A 17,396-nucleotide genomic window follows, 5' to 3' on the forward strand; every position below is an offset into this window, starting at 1 on the left:
CTGATCTTCTGCCTTAGGTCTGCTTGATAAAACTCGCATTAGAAAAACGGCAGAGAAGACAACCCCTGACAGCTGAGGAAACACTTCTTTGTATTCCTAATCTCAAAGTCATTATTACACCATTCAGAATACAAAATAATATTTTGTGTACTTAAAATACTATGGGAAATAATTGCTCCTTATATGTTATCCATTAAATTGTTCATATTATATTTGTATAGCGATATTCAAAAATCCCAATTGCCTTATAGGGCAAAACAAGGTGTGAGATCCCCTCCCCCTAACCCTCAGTGAGAGTGAGAACAAACAAAAAGAAGGGATCCCTCTAAGAGGATGGACAGAGTGTAACAGAGCAAGTTATCAACAAAATAACAATATTTACAACATTGATGAGAAGAGACAGTGGGTTTGTCTGAAATCACTCACTAATCACTATATAGTGCAATATGGTGTCTGAATTTCCAGGGACCTTTTACATAGGTCAGGTGGATGCGTCGCCCAAGTGCTTTTGAGAAACCACAAGTCCAAAAACGGTTTGCAGTCAATAATGTCCTCTTATAACATACAGCCCATTTTTGTTTAAACTTTTTCATAACAACTAGCTATAAAATGACAAGGTTGCTATGGCTTAAAACATTATACAACTTGTGGATGGGAGACTGCAGGAGAAACTGAAAATATCACATCTGAAAGTTTAATGGGTGTTTTGATAAATTACTCGCATTGGCTAAGGCTTTATTGCACATGCATTAATGAGCAGAGCTGCTGTCGACTTGAATAATAGGTTTGTGTTTCCCTTCACTTGATGTCACATTCTCCTCCTCGCCCTCCCTGCCCTGCCGTCCACGTGTATCCATGTGAGTGGCAAAACACAGGAAGAGCTGCATGAGACCACATTTTCTCAGAGCTAGCCATTCAATAGTTTACACACGTACAACACTTCCATGTAAGTCAATGTAATAGTGCCAAGTGACCTTTTCCAGGTAGTGCCGGATAACACTCTGTGGGTAATGTAAACCTATAGAGCATGTGTTGTGTCTGAGTACAGTGGGTTTTGTGACCTCCCCTGGCTGAGCAGCGTTAGGAAGGCTGTTGTTGAGAGGCTAATTATGGTGCCCTCCTCCTTTCCCACCGATAGAGGAAAAGGTCAGTGTGCTAGTGGGACCGGGCAGGACGAGACTCAACTTGCACAGCATCCGCACACATACAGTCACACTGCAGCATATCACCTCAATCATGTCCACCTGACCTCCTCACCCCTCAACCTTCTCCCACCTGCATGCTTGGTAAAAATTCCATTTAGTCCTGACAGAGTCATATTGGAATTTACACAGTTTACTGTTGCATGAAAGGTCCAGACACGACTGAGGGTCCAGGGGCTCTGTACTTATTGTTTGGTCACGTGGTGTCAGGAATAATCTGAAAGATATTTTCCCGACTGGGATAACTGGCAAAAACGTGATTTCCAGTGAACAAATCGGAAAGTCGGTCAAACTCTGGAAGCACCATGTCAATGCAGTTATGGATAGTGTTGCATTAAAATAAAAAATAACTTTAGCCTTGCTAATATGCCCACAGTGACAATGTCGTACTGAGGTTTATGAAGCTCACCATCGCACCTGACATTGAAATTCATCTTATTCCCAGATATATGTAGTTTTGATTTTAACTGGTATCAATATGCATCTCCATTGTCCATATTAGTATCCAATTGCTGTCAAGCTTAAATGACGTCTTCTTGTTTGACAATATGAAGAAACCAAGTGGAGTTGTAGATTGCGGCTCAATGCAGTTTGGAGAAAAGAAACTCAAAGTAAAATTAGATGAATTATTGGAGCGGGTTAACATCCTTGTTGGTGAGTCATCACACCAATGGCTCAGATTGCGCAGATCGGGGTCCACAGCTACAATAAGTCTTTGTTTTAGGTAATTGCTGCCAAAAGGAAGTTCGACCAATTATTGAATCCAAGGATTCACTTATTTTTTCCCACCAGCACTAAGAATGTGTTGTGAGTGTATTCAATAAAGACACAAACATTCTAAATGTTTGTGTTTAAACAGAGAACACACAATGTTTGTCTATCCTTGTCACTTGTGAAGATTATATCACATTTGATTACCAGTTAACAAAGAAAACCAGCTGTTCCAAAAGATTTCGGGGAAAGCCATAAATATAATGTTTGTCTTTTTGCAACATATCAGTACTGGTATCTTTAAATCTAAGGATATCTCAGGTGTTTCATGAACACCGGAAAGCAGCTAGAAGTATAAGATTGTCTCCATCAGGTTTCATGGGACACATTTCTTCTCTTCCTTTATCTTTCAAAGAACTGGAGGCTTTCTGTCAAGAATGATCCAATGTCCCCTGACACACAGCTTTCACTCAAATGACAGAAAAGTCAATGAAGATTCAAGCTGTTTGGGAGCTAGGGGCTGGTTTTACTGCTTATTGAGCAATTTTACCTATTTACCGATATTCTTTTAGTTTGCACTATAATGTGTTACACATTATCTTGTCTAAGAAATGTGTGCCTTCTTCCTTCACACATATTAAACGAAGGTGTCGCCACGAAGATTCTTTCACCAATAAGAACCTAACCTTATTTTAAGTAATTTTATTCTGTGTGCCCTCCTCACCCAATTGACAAGTCAATTGAATAAAAAAGAAATTGTGCACACTTATAAGATGAAAGAGATGGAAGTTAACTGACTCAATACGATGATTTTACTGCTTATATGTAGGCAAACGTGCCTGTTCCCTGTCAACACTGCAGGGGCTGCAAAAGATGTACACCATTATCCTGGGAAAAGATACTGACAGCGTCCAAAATCTGAGATCACCTGAATAGGAAGGTGGCCTGTACATCTAAAACATATTACACAGACACAGCCTCCACTAGGAGGAACCGGTGCAGGTTTGGCCTTTAAAGTACAACAGCAGAAGTGACAGCACACTCTTAATGCAAATTCCAGTGGGAGAGAGAAAATATGTTACTGCCACGGCAGGTTAAATGTCAAGAAAAACGGTTGGCTCTCAAGAGACGGTAAACTATCATATAATTTTTTTGTACCTCAACATGGACCAGCATACAAATATACAAGAGACACAGAAACAGGTACTTCAGCGGATAGAAGTCAGACTCATCACCCAAGGTACAATGAGGACAGGAGACACTATGCAACCGCAACAATGGTATAACTTTGGAGTTAATCATGGCTATACTTAAGTGGTTCAAGTTGATGATATAATAACCATCCCAAAACAAGCATTCCTGATGAAAGGATTACTTTCTGTCCATCGTCCAATGCAGGTTATATACAACAGATTTGAAATTGATATTCATGAGAATAACACAGAAGAATGAGGCACAGCGTTTCTTTTCACAATCATCATCACGATGCAACATGACATTTGAGGATGATGCCTCACAGGTGTGGACCCCATTATTCTCACTGATTTATATGCTTGTTTGTTACACATTACCTCACACTCAGTGAAAACCAAGCTTGTAAATAATTGATAAAAAAAGATTTTGTTATATCTATTGGGCATCAATTTAGGTATCTGCAGGGCTCATAGCAATGACTTAGCTGCTCCCTTAGACACTGTTAAAATGGTTAAGCTGTGAGTGTAGTGATCGTTAAGATAAAATGGACATTTTAATGGGACCGATTATGCGCATTTCCATCGCTATATTTTTATTCCGGGTCTTCACTGAGCAGCTCTTCATGATTCACAGTATTTAGAATAGTCCTTTTTATCTCAAAGTGCCTGTCTGTCGGTTAAGCCTTTAACTAAAAACTGCAGAGGGGCAGCGTACCCAGCACTTGAATGCACAGTCTCGTCCTCTTACAAATGTTGAAAAAGTAAAAACGTTTCTATGTAAGCCGCAGTTAAAGCATATGTGAGATATGTGAAACGTTAATATACAAGAAAGACTGTGATGAGTACACTCTTTTGAATGTGATAATCAGGTCAGTGTAGAAACCAAATCTCTCTCACAAACACTTTTATGTCATAAGTTCGGTTTCTAATTTTGCTTACCAAACTCACTTGGGTCATCATTATAAGCATTATAAGTCATTTATTTTCTTGATTTATAGATTCATGGATTGGTCTGTCAATGCAAGAAACATTTTCACAAAGTGACCTCTTGAAATAATTTGTTTTGTTTTCAGTTCATAAAAGACGATGAACAAATCCAGGAGGAAACATGCTCATTGTAGAGGCTGGAAACAGTAAAGTAATCCATTTGGGCCATTTGGGCTGAAAAGTTTCAATTTATACAACATGCCAATTATCTTTTCACTGAATAATTAATTTATAAACTTGTTACTACAACTTTTCATCAGCCCAGTAAACAAATAAATATTTTCTTGAATTCAAGTTATAACCATTTTATTGCCATTTTATTGCCACACCCACAAAGAAGGCGTCTCTCAGGTCGTCTTCGACAAAAAGCATTTCTCCGCCTAGTGTTCTGGCGCGGAATTGCTTTGTGAGACGCGCAATGGTTGGGGAAGCATGAATGAAAATGAGTCTTGCGCCACAGCGGCGTGAAAAGATGCAGACGCAGTCGCAGAAGCATGTTTCAGGCTTTAGCTTACGCACAGGGCTGAGCATTCATGTTGGGTGTAGGTGTGTGTGAGTCGCGCTGCAACAACACCGCCGCAACACTAGAAGCGTAAAAGTTTCTATGCTGGTGGAGTGTCTTCCGGTTTCTGGTCGGCTTATTTACAAATTGTCCAGTGTCTCTGTTTACTTCAGAACGATGTTGAGTGTTAGTAAGCGGATCATGTTGGAGTTGGAGCTGAGATGTTGAAGAGCAATTTCCTTCACCTTTGGCTCTGTTTTGATTGCTTGTAAAGAAAAGAATATATAAGTGGACAATGAAAATAATAGGTAGTTCCAGCCAAAGGAAAACACAAATGGAAACAGCAGGACTGTTGTCAAAATTGCAGATATGTTGAAGACAGTGATAAGAACAAATGAGTGGAGAGAAAGAGAGAGGGGATGAGTGAGGATTCCCTGTGTGACCTAAGCACCTTTTGACCCATAACAAGATAATATAGCTCTTGATCAAAGTGGAGGCTTCAGCCTGTTAATTTGACTATAAGTACTAACCTTAGAGGACAGCCTAAACAAATGAGATTTAATACAGGTATGCTCTGACCCTCATGGATTTCCAATAACTTCATTAAGTCTTTTTCTTTGTGAGGCGGAGAGAGAGGAGTAGGAGGGCCGAAAGAACAGAAGAGGGAAACAGAAAAGCAAACAGGAAGGAGGATAAATATTCAAATGACATGTTTGTGTGCGTACACACCACCCCTATGTGGAGTTGTCTTCATTAAGAGGACAAAAAGAAAGAAAGATTTAAAGGAGAAGATGTGTATTAAAGTTATGGTTTGGAAAGCTTAAGTTACAGTGAGTAATCAGGATACGAATGCAAGTCAGTGTATTGTCCTCTGAAGTCATGGTGACGAGTTAGCATGTGTGCGTACATCTCCCTGTTTTGGCCTATGCATGTAATTGATGGCTGTCCTCCTCTCATTAATAGCAGCACAGGACTCCAGGGGACTTCCCAGTCTTTTCCCTCCGCGCCCTTTTGAGACTCCAATACAGCCTCGCAGCTCTGGTCAATGCGACGATCAATGGCCCTTATTTATTACATTTGTTAGGCCAGTAATAAATAAAGGTTATTAAAATGGTGGAGAACATTGATCTCCTACGGTCATGTAGCAACAGGTCATGATATGGACACTTCACATACACAGAGTTGTGTATGTGACTTGCTCTAAAAACTTTGTTTTTGGTATATCAGAAAAAAAAAACATACCTGGCAAACATTTCTTGCAAAAGAGCCAAACACAGCTTTTTACAAAGGCCTCAGTAAAATCGTCATGCTCATAATTTGGGCCAAACGCCAACAAACACAGTCTCCTCCTATAAAATGAGCTTTTCTCCATGGCCTTTGTTACAAACACAATGAATTGTACAAATGGGTAAATTCCTTCCTGACAAATGCATTTATGCTGTTGTGCCAAAAGTGACAAGAATAGCTGTAGGATGGGGGGAAGCTCTGAAAACTCTGTGTACGATTATCAAATATTCGTGTTTGGAAAGTTTAACACTTAAATGCTTTGACGTGAACTTCAGCTGCCTTGGTTTATGCATGTGTACGAGAAAAGAAAAAGGAGAACATGAAAACTGCTGTCAAGGTCCCATGTGAAGAACCATTGGATGTGTTTGGGACCCACTGATAATAGCAGATACAGTAGGTGCACAAGCTGGCACTGAGGACATTCTTGAGAAATACTGTACTCTATACAATATTTGTCCTCTGTCTGCATAAGTAATCTTTATATAATCATGAAGGGACATTTCTCCAGCAACACTCTGCCCCTTTTTCACACACATACATGCGTTCGATATATTGAAATACAGAGAATGATTTCAATGATCAGCCGAACTAGAGCGCTGTTAAACATTTTAACATCTCCCCTATGCTCAAGATGACACTGCACTTTCACTCTAATGCAGTCATGGATGAATACAACTGCATAGGTTATGAGCCACTTCTGCTCCCTTTACTCATGAAAAATATATATAGATTTAATAGCATTTGAAAAGATAAAGAATAACTCTGCTAAGACATTGTACAGACTGTACTAATCATCTTAAATAAAAGCACAAGACTGCGATACTGGTGGTCTGTTTGGACAATGTACAGCCACATTCAGCACCTCCCACAAGCTAGAAAAGCTCACATAGATTTCTCCATGATGGCCCCACATCCGTGTTTATGAGACGAGAAGGAGTGCTACTGCTCATTAATCTTGAATACCAATAAAAACCACCAGCATTATCCTTCCACTAATGACAATGATGCAGGAAAGGAAATAAAAGATATTGTTTGCTGAGACAGAGTTGTATCCTTGCAACTAATGAGCTCAATAAAAACATTCTTTGTGTAGATGCAAGAAATTTCTTGGAGATCCAAAAGTGTATCAAAATGCAGCATGTGACACGTGCACAGTCTAATCTGTATGATGCGTCATTATCTTTTGCTTTGTTGAGTATTTATCTATCTCAAGGAAACATCAACAGGGTGGGAACTTGGAACATACATCTCTTTGAACGGCATTTCCCATATGTTCACTGTATGGTGGGATCACCGCCATAATTCAAGAAATGTATACAAATACCTATCATGGATATTTATAAACATGTTTTGTTTTCAAGCTTGCATGGCTGAAAGTCTATTTGCTGCCTAATGAGCGGAGAACATTGATTGAATACAACTAATGATGCAGAAGATAAAGCAGCACAGACCACCTGTCTCATTTCCACATTATTACAATGTGCTTGGGTATTGACGACTTATTGATTTCATTACTCCTAAGTGAAAACACACAGCAGGCAGCGCATGTGTGAAAACAAATATGGGACAATTTTAAATGGGTCGTTCGTTTCGGTGTGTGTGCGTGTGTGTGTACATGTGTAGCTGTCCAGAAAGGTGCAAGAAACAAGAAATATGTCATCAGGCACTTATTCCAAAATAACTATATTATGATAAAAATATTATATTATAGTTCTATTGATTTACTTGTGTCATAAATTAGGGTTGGCTGGTATCCACTTAGCAGTGCACCTCAACCATGATTTACATCTTTTTCCTTCTTCAATTTTAATTTAGTCTATTTTCATGTGTGTACTTTCTATGTTGTGAGGCACTTTGAGATAATAAGTTTATTAATATTTTTATGTAACAACACACAAACATCCAATTTTACAATCCACTATTAGAATGGGGAAAAGCTAATCAAACTAGAAGAGCGCAAACCTCCACCAAAGCCCAGCAGTCCCTTCAAATTCAGTCAAACTGCAATAAATTTCGTAGATTTTTGTTCCTTAAAGTGAATGATATTTTTCATCAAGATTCATGGATTATTCTCTGAGGACATGTTTCTCCCTTCATTCTCCTCTGGGTTTACTGGTGGATCGTAAACCATAAGGTGCATACCACCACCAACAAAAGTTGTTGCTGCCAGCTGTCGGTTCACAAACTCTCGGATATTGTGCCATTTGTTGGACATCCCAGTGTCGGAAACCTTTCCCATTGAAATTCATCCACACTTTTGACTGTCTAGCTTTAGTCATTTTGTCATCATGCTGACTCAAGTTTGAGGTAGCTACTAGATAGCTGTAGGCCATCATTTAGTGTCGAGAGTGTGTTGTTGAGTTAATTGCCATGTTAACTAGACACGTGTGGAGTTGTTATGTTGCCTGTAAGCAGAGCTATTTTAGTACATAGCTCAGGCACTGAGATGAGGCACCGAAATCTGGGTTGTGATTCACTCTGGCAGGTACCTGCCGTGTAGGAATCAGTGCCTGATTGACACCGGCTTTCCACATCCAACCCTGGTGAAAACATAACCTCATTGGCTTTGGAGGGGATGCTGTCTTCTAAGTCTTTAGCAGAGTAGCAGAATTTTGCATGAGAGCAGTGAAACAGACACATTGCTCATACTGGAAGATACCATGTTACCTTTCTTAATGAGATTTGGCATTGACAATCTATGCACACATTATTGATCATAGGGCTGAACGATTAATTGCATTTGCGATAAAATCACGATATGATAAAGCGCGTTTTTGTAATCGCAACGTGCGCGATTAAAACGTGGGAAAGAGAGTAGGGCACTGGGCTGCTGTCCTCACCCGCAGCAAGAAGCACCCACAGAGCGAGCTCATCCAGCTGCTTACCGCGATGCCTACATGCACATCTGCGAGACGGAGGTGTTCAGCATGGGGGTGTTCCTGCTGAGGCCTGGCGTCTCCTTACCGCTGCACGACCACCCGGACCTGAATCTACGGAGCTGCTGATCCGCAAGCTGCCCTTTCAGCGCATCCAGCTGGCCCGCCGCATCTGCAGACACAGAGCTTAAACGGCTGCTGATCCACTGACTATAACAACGCCGCATTCCTACACTTATAAAATGCAATTCAATGTGGAAGTAATCCAAGTTTTCAGAATATGTTACTCAGATTAGTTAATGGAATGGAATACGTTACAGATTACATTTTTGGGCATGTATTCTGTATTCTGTGACGGAATACGTTTTGAAAGTATCCTTCCCAACACTGGACATGTTACTGACTTGGGAGCAGTAAGACACCTATAATTTAAAAAAAGTTTTTCTCAAAATGGTAAATTTTGCACACAGGTTATAAAAAGTGCATGCCTTGTGTTTATACTTACAATGACTTTGATTAAATTACTTAAATGCAAATTGATTTGTAGTTCTTGTTTCTGAATGAGCCATTAAATTAAAATGTGGGAAAGAATATTGTACAGTAAATGTATCTAATATTGTGTTGGCCATATTTAAATCATTCATTAGTTTTTTTGGGGGGGGAAAAATAGGATAAAATAAAAAAATCCCATATTAAATCGCAATCGCAATATTTTGGGGGGGAAAATCGCAATTAGATTATTTTCCCAAATTGTAATACTAATTGGTCATGTCCATATGTCTGACATTCATCAATACTGTTTGACCCATAGAAGATAAGGTAAGGATATATGTCAGGACACAGGTCACAGTTACTGGACCTTCGGAGGCCTCATGCTGAACTGAATACTTTCCCTGCATTCTAACCCTAGGTAAGGAAAGAAACAAGCCATGGTGCCTTTTGAGTTAGGACTCATGTGTAATTTACACCATAGAGATATATCAACTCTGTGCATTTCTTAATCTGTGTCGATTTCTTCAGTGATTAAAGCATACTGAGAATGAGCGTTGACTCAGCACTGTATCAAAGTTTCTAAACTGGGGATCTGGTGTATGACTTCAACCCTCCTCTCAGAGAAAGACCTGTGCGTCATCTCCAAGAATTGACTCTAACCTTATTGTCACACAACTATAACAAATCAGTCTTTACGATGACGTCCTGTGCACTTGCATGTGACAAGAGTTTGTTAAAGAGGCTGAGGGCTGGGCATTCAGTTCGCATCACGCTTGAGTCAACCAACTCTGACGTCACACAGCTTACAGCTCCAGAAGATTGTGAAGAATAATAACTGGGGACAGACATGTTCCTGTGCATGCACGGTCAGAGACAGCTTGTCTGTCTAACATTGTTAGACTGTAATTGATTTTAGGTACTTCTGATTTAAACAGCAAATGAGAGTTACTAAACACTTTGCTCTGACTATTTCAACAAGCATCGGTGATGTCCCAATCTGAGTCAAGTCTTTTAATATCAGGTATCCACTGACACTGAGTCTGTTTCTGAGCATAATTTACTTCACTTAAATGGTAATGTAACTGACACACTGACATAACACAGCTGCCGTCTAGTTAATCTCGCATACCGTATTTTTTATGAGCGTCTCTTGATTCCAAAAATGGAAGGTCGTATTTTAAAAAGATCATGTCTAAATTAATCTCATAATTTAACCTAAATCCGTTAGTGGTTTTACAGTGGTGTTGCGGAGTGGAGGTTCCCCCCCTCACAAACTACTGTATCTTTGAAACACACTGACAGCCGCACACAGGGAATACAAGCCAATAACTGTCAGCTCTAATTTAGGCCCATCATTAACTTACTGACAGATTTCGCAGTAATTGGTAAGAGCAGACGTTTGTCTTTTTAACTGGTGAGAGTGACGCCCTGCAGGGCCAAATAAAAAGGGAGTTTTTATCCAGCTCTTCTAATAATTGTTATCGTCAGAGCGTAGTGAACCTGTGCATCCTTCCAACCTCAGTGTGTGAACTCAGGGTCAGTCACTGCTGTGCCTAATTAATATTTCACTTTCACAGGCTAATTTTCACTGGCGTACGCAGCGGGGAAAATGCCGCAATGTGAAGAGGACAAAAAAATCTTGAATAGATCTGATTATGATCCGAGTTATTTTAGCCGATTTGATCGACTGAAATATGCCTGGAATGGCCTTGATATTTGTTTTCTGTTTTCGAATGAGCATATTGCCTCTTTCCGATGCTAAAAGCCCTCATAATGTAGTAAAATGGCATTATATGTACTATGATACTTAACAAGGTAGAGCGTTACAATGCTTAGAATTCCACCATTTCACTAAATCCTTATTCTCCCTATTTGCAAACTCCTTCAACTCAACAAGACCAAGATGAGGCTTGTGGACGTGTCCAAACTACACAGGGGTTCCAAAAGTCTCTCAACCTCTCAATCAAAACACAAAATAAAGCAGTATACAATTATAATGCAGTATGCATCATTCAACAGTGTAATACATTATTGATATGTCACATCGAGAGTATTACCGTCCAATTCCTTTTTTTGCTTTTGTAACAGACTTTGAGGATTTCAGCTGATGTGTGTGAGCTAACAAACGATCAACGACGAAGCCTGTGCTAGAATGACTCATCTCATCAGGTCCAGGTTCAAGTGTGCTTGTTATCAACACACACACACGTCATGTTCCGTGTTCACTGGGAGTGATAATCAACAGAGAAGAGCAAGTCGTGGCATCAGCTCATTAAGACTAATCTGAATCTGTTTAGATCTTGCTAGAAGCAACTCAAACTCATGCGGAGATTTCACAGACCTAATTCCATTCATGTAGTCCCTGGTCCCAAACTGACAGTCCAGGGAAAGAACCACAATACTTGCCCCAATCTTCAGATTTTATCTTTTTACTTAAATTAACATTACTGTAAAAGAATATAGTCCTACATTTTCTCTTCTACATGCAGCTTATAATTCACCAGACAGATCCACTCTTAAGAAGCCTAGATCTTGAACTTTACAGTAGAATAACACAGGCTCTCTGTACAGTGTATCTGGAAACTGTAGTCATGATTCCACTTGGAAGGTGTGGCAACACACAAAATCATGCCTCAAGCTGAAAAAAAAAACGAAAACACACATATACACAATTTAATAGCTGTCATTACCCAAAAGGAGAATAAACACCCCAGTATGACCAATGAGCCTCGTAACTGAACAGCCTTTCTCTCTGCTCATGTCTTCATACTGATGTGAATGTGCATGTACATGTGCAAGCCTGTGCATGTGTGTCTCCATGTCTCCAAGAGCAGGACCTCTGATTTCCCACAGTGCCAAGCATAATTTACGGTCAGCTCTAAGCCTCACACTCTCTCCAGGATTAAAGCTTTGAATGTCGATTCGCTCAATATCTTAACTGCTACAGATACTGTCCATCAGCTTAAATCAGCTGACACAATTAGAAGGCCAGCACAGTGTGTGATCAGCCATAAACTACTGTAGAGAAGAATGCTTGGAGCTGCAGAAAAAAACTGATTAAAATCCATCATTTTTCAATTACTGCCATTTTAAATGATGAATTTAAACCCAAGCCAGTTACATTTGAAGCCAAATTCTTACTGCATGAAACACAGAAAGCTGTCTTTAATCCCAGCTCCCTGAAAGCAGAAATATGAAAGGACACATTCTTCTTAAAAACGTACAAATGACGGTCTCTGGCTGTAAAATGGTCTGATGAAAAATAAAAATGTTACAGTGACTAAGCTCAACTTTCTGACAGGAATGCCCACACCAGCCGAGCCCTATCACCTCTTTCAAATCAAAAGCGGCCTCACGTTTAATGATGTCCTCTCATTCACAGTTTCCCTGCAGCTTGACACTTCAGTAGCCGCTGCGGCGTAATTGTTCTGATGTCCAAACAGCAGCTAGGTGTTCAATTTTCATTTGGGTGAATTTCTGCAATAGGTGCGGACTTTGTCAGGGTTATGTATGACTACATGACACTGGCCATCATAGCCACGGGGCAAATAATCAGGTCGGTAAGACTGCAGTGGACAAAAGGACAGCTTTATGAGAGCTGAAATGCACTGTGGCCATTCATGAGGGAAAGCTTTGAGTTTCTCCTGTCAAAGCGCAGCATTGCTAGCCTCCAGCAGTATAAAATGAATTGGTACTATAATAAACACGAGGGTAGCCAGTAATTTGCCAGAAATTTGTCCTGGCTGTATAACGACTGATGTCCTCTGGAAGCATTGTGTGTAGCATTTCATTTGTGTCTTTTGTGGATTGAAATTTTTAGATCTGGTATAATGGCCAGGCAAATTCTAATCACCGACCTTTCCTTAAGAGCACCAATAGAAGCTGTGATTAATAACGGACAACCTCTGTCAACTTTCCACGCTGCCTCACCTGAAAAGTGCCAAATACAACAAAACCACTTAATCTGTTTTCTTTAATAGTTATATGAGAAGTCTGATATCACTTGCATTTTTGCACTCCAAGCTAGAGCCAGCTAACTTTGCTTAGCATAAAGACTGCAAAATAAACAGCTGTGACATAGTAGAGTAGCCTAGTGTCTATCATAATGCCATCTTACTGTGTAACTGCAGCTCTAACAATATATTAAATAAAATTCCAAACAATGCTTTTCTAACAATTCTTCAGTTAAAAATTATAAATAAAGCATCCCCGATATATAGCATCAGTTCTGTCATTCATTATGATAACATTTCCTTGGCTTACTCTGCAATTAGTTCTTCCCATGAAAATGAACATGAGTTCAGAGCTATATGACAATGAAAATGTGCCTACTGCATAACTATCAAACCTGTCTACTGTCCACATTGTACCTAAAAGTGAATGAGTTTACACAGTTTACGCTTGGCTACAGAATGACAGAGGGTGAAGCCATTACAACCTCAAGCTCCATCTCGGCACAAAGGAGCACGCTGACGTACATGAGCACAGAACTTACCCTGTCCTTCATCCTCCAGCTCTGCGCTAACGCCTTGGAGCCCTCGATCTTCTCCGAGTGGCGTTTCTTCATGAAGGCCAAGGGAAGCTTCCAGTCATTCATGTCGGCCTCCTCTTCCTCAGCGAGGCCAACCGCTGGGGAATGAAGCAAGTCTGAGTCCATTTTCATCAGGGCCCTGCAGGGGAAGCGGTTACGTTAGTGGAAATGAAAAAAGATTTAACGGATTTCTGTGATTTCTTACAGTGTGGTCCACATGGTTAACTAGTACATGATCATAGCTGTGGCTGGTTCTCTTATTTCACAGTGAAAATGGCTGAGTTTCCCTTAAAAGGTCAAAATCTGTCATCAGCAAACTCAGATCAGCCCGATCAAGTTACTATTTAGGTTTGTTAAGATGTTAAAGGTGAAAGATTTATGTTGATTCTGTATTTTAAACAGCACTTTGACGAGATATTTTAGTAATTTTCCCTTCATCAGCATGAGTTACAAGAGGACCTGTCAATAAAATCATGAATTGTTATAATATTATGACATTTACACTTTGTTCACCCGAATAATGTGGATCCACGCTACATTCACAAACCAACAGTATTAAATTCCACTCTACGACATAGCTGTGGTCATTGGCCAATTATGATGTTTCTCATCCATTACTTATTTGAAAAACAATTCAACGTGAGCCAGCAGCATGGTGCATGAGGAGCTGCTGCCAGAAGATGACTCGATGCCAGCAGTGTGGCCGTGGTTAAACTATGCAGTCACACATTTCTAGAAGCAGAGTCATCCGTAGGCGGTTGTTGCAAACGCGTTGGCTCTTCTGGAGGTGATACGACAAGTCTTTTCAAGTAAAAAGAATGTTGATAGTGTAAACTATGGAGCTACAATAATCCATTAGAGAGAAAAGGTGTACGCCGACTTTTATCCAATGTCAGCTGGGATTGGCTGCAGCTCCCCTGCAACCCTTAAAGGATAAGCGGTGTATAAACATTGAATGAATTTAAATAAACGTAACTGAGTTGAGTTGAGATGGGATGGGACAGATTGACAGATTGACAAATGGACGGATGTGAGATTGAGGACACAGTTTCTGGTCAGACTCTTGATAATCTTATCCATTCATTCTTTGATCACACAGTTCCTGAGTTCAATCTAAACTTTAGTTCATGCAAACAAAGTTGTTCTTTGAATGCTTGTGTTGTGACATTCCTCAACATTTGAGGACTTCTTTTAAAATACATTCCTGATCCTCAGTGGTAAGGACTATTAATAGGTTGCAGTCTCCTATTTGCAGGAGTATAAAAAAGTGGCATTAATATTTAAGAACCCTCAAATACTGTGATGCTGCAAGCAGATCTTTCATTTGAAATCGGAGCACCGAACGACTAGTAAAGGGAGAAATTAGGAAAACACAACAGCTGCTGAGTTGAACTTTATGACCGTCAACATTAAAAGAAATCCCTTGGTTTATGGGATGGTGGCTGTGGGTCAAGTGTAGTGTATCTCCTGCTTGGATGAAAACCACAACACCACCAGAAGCCCCACACACACTCACTGTGAGCTGAGCGGGTGCCTGACTTTTTCCACACCTGGATGAGGTCATGTGAACACAGGCTGAAGCCCAACTCCGCCTGTGTCAACACCACAGCTGCCTCCCTCGCTAACACACACCAACACACACCGGTCAGCTAGCCTACTTAGCTCAGCTAGCGTGGCTCATTTGACAGCTCCCATGCAGCTAGCTGTCAGAACTGCGTGAGGAGCGAGCGTTGATAAAGGAGCTTCCTCCAGTCATGTTAGAAACAACCTGAACACGGGGCCATGTGACTGAGAGCAGATGTGTGGAAATGGCGGTAGCGAAGCGTGGAGATGCAGACCTCGGTGCTGTGGGGTTATCTACCAGGGCTGAGGAACCTCTGCGTCTCCGAACGATGACGGACACTGTGGCACAGACAATCCTGGTGAGAAAGTTGTAGGGCAGCGTCCACAGCCGGTACAGAATGTCAAACCCGTCAAAGCCGAGCTGGACGGGTGCGTGTTTGCAGGGGAATCCGCGGCTCCTCTCCCCACGGCTATTCGCTATGGGAAGGGGCTGGAGACGAGGCCCATCTTCACACGGACAGTCTGCCACAGCCACGCGAAGCCCCGGTCGTTCTTATCGACGACTGGGCTCCTGCGGTCTCCTTCTACAAGCCAGCGACCCTCGGAGCTGATTTGGCGCGACGGTGCTCGCGGAAATCCCACGTAATCCCGAAAGTTTCTCCGGAGAGGCACTTCTTCAGCACTTCTGCAAGGGCGCAGCCATCTTGGGATGGACCCAGAATGCACTGTTGGTGCGGCGGGGCTGTCGTGAAACGTCACAGCGCCTGTCAGACAGCAGAGTGTACACACGCACATGCAAACACAGTTAATCACAAACACACACACGCGCACACAGCTACCGTGGGAAATTAGAGAGAAATAAATAAAAACTACTTTTTTTTTCCATCTGCTTATTTATTGAATAGTGCTCATTATTCTGTAAATAAATCAGAGTTAGCTGTCTGAGCTCATTTCTATCTGTTGTCGCTATAATAATAATAATATAATAATCCATAAATATCACCAATATGTATGTACATTATAAAAACCATCCAACTAACTGTATAAAACCACATGATTAAAACACTATGACTGATAATGATAAGAAAAAAGATAAAGCATTATTAAACCAAATATTAAATATGTACTTATATCTTCACATTATAGTGGTTGTCAACATGGAGCTACTCTTTTATTTCTTTCATTTTACATACGGCTATTTTTTATGTGAAGGTGAAAACGTGCACATGACACCAAAATACATTCTATCATGAATATTATTGTCTTATTTCATATATTTTTTTAATTGACAAATGCTGCTTTGATAAATTGAAGAAGTTTTATCAGTTTTTCTTTCACCTTAAAAAAGTCTTTAAACTTACATACAAACTACTTGTATACTTAATCAGGGTTTATTGCCAAGAAATTTGCAGGGGTGTGTTTGTTGCAACCGTGAACTTAACAATGTAAAATGTAAAAAATTTTATAAACATGAGGAAAAAGATTGTGCAACTTGTTGTAAAAAGTAGAAGAGAGTTGGGCAATGAAAAAAAAGATATTTACAATTGAAATGTGTACAATAAGACCCTTACTGTCCACATAATAAAAAAGTTTGACTGCATTATTTATCTATTCTTTGTTTGATATGTGTTTTTTCCAAGTCCCATGAGAACCACTAGAAGGTAAGCTGGTTCATTTTCTTCTGAAACGCTTTTTAAAAAAGTTGTTGCAATCATTTTCTTGTCCCAATAACCATCAATAAATAATTTTGTCTGAAAATATCTAAAGGCACAGACGGATTGATTAATAATTCACACCGATTTTTCAATCCAAAGGCGAAACATCTACACATCTATTCCCCCCTACATCCCTATACATTCAATATGATACTACTGTGACTGGATCAATGCAAGCCAAATTAACTTGCCCCTACCGAAAAATACATTTTGAGCAGGCACTTTACCTGTGCAACCAAACTGCCAAGTAGCAAATACATTTAGAAGAAAATATAATTGCTATAAGTTAAACATCATCCTCATCCTTCATGTGATGGTAGGCTTGTGGCCACCTGGC

General features: G+C 40.2%; 1 protein-coding gene across 4 annotated transcripts in view; it reads right to left on the bottom strand.

The window, feature by feature from the left end:
- The window catches only part of rptor (regulatory associated protein of MTOR, complex 1), a 150,959-nt gene extending 134,912 nt beyond the window's left edge, over positions 1-16,047 (bottom strand). For all 4 annotated transcript variants that reach the window (XM_062387655.1, XM_062387653.1, XM_062387654.1 and 1 more), the window contains exons 1-2: positions 15,620-16,047; positions 13,746-13,920 (exon numbers count right to left, since the gene is read on the bottom strand). In XM_062387655.1, the coding sequence (XP_062243639.1) occupies positions 13,746-13,913 (168 nt within the window). In that variant the 5' untranslated portion in view covers positions 13,914-13,920; positions 15,620-16,047. The remainder of the gene's footprint in view (positions 1-13,745; positions 13,921-15,619) is intronic.
- Between the last annotated feature and the right edge of the window lie 1,349 nt (positions 16,048-17,396).

The sequence above is a fragment of the Platichthys flesus genome, chromosome 5 (assembly GCF_949316205.1).
Source record: "Platichthys flesus chromosome 5, fPlaFle2.1, whole genome shotgun sequence".
Taxonomy (NCBI): domain Eukaryota; kingdom Metazoa; phylum Chordata; class Actinopteri; order Pleuronectiformes; family Pleuronectidae; genus Platichthys; species Platichthys flesus.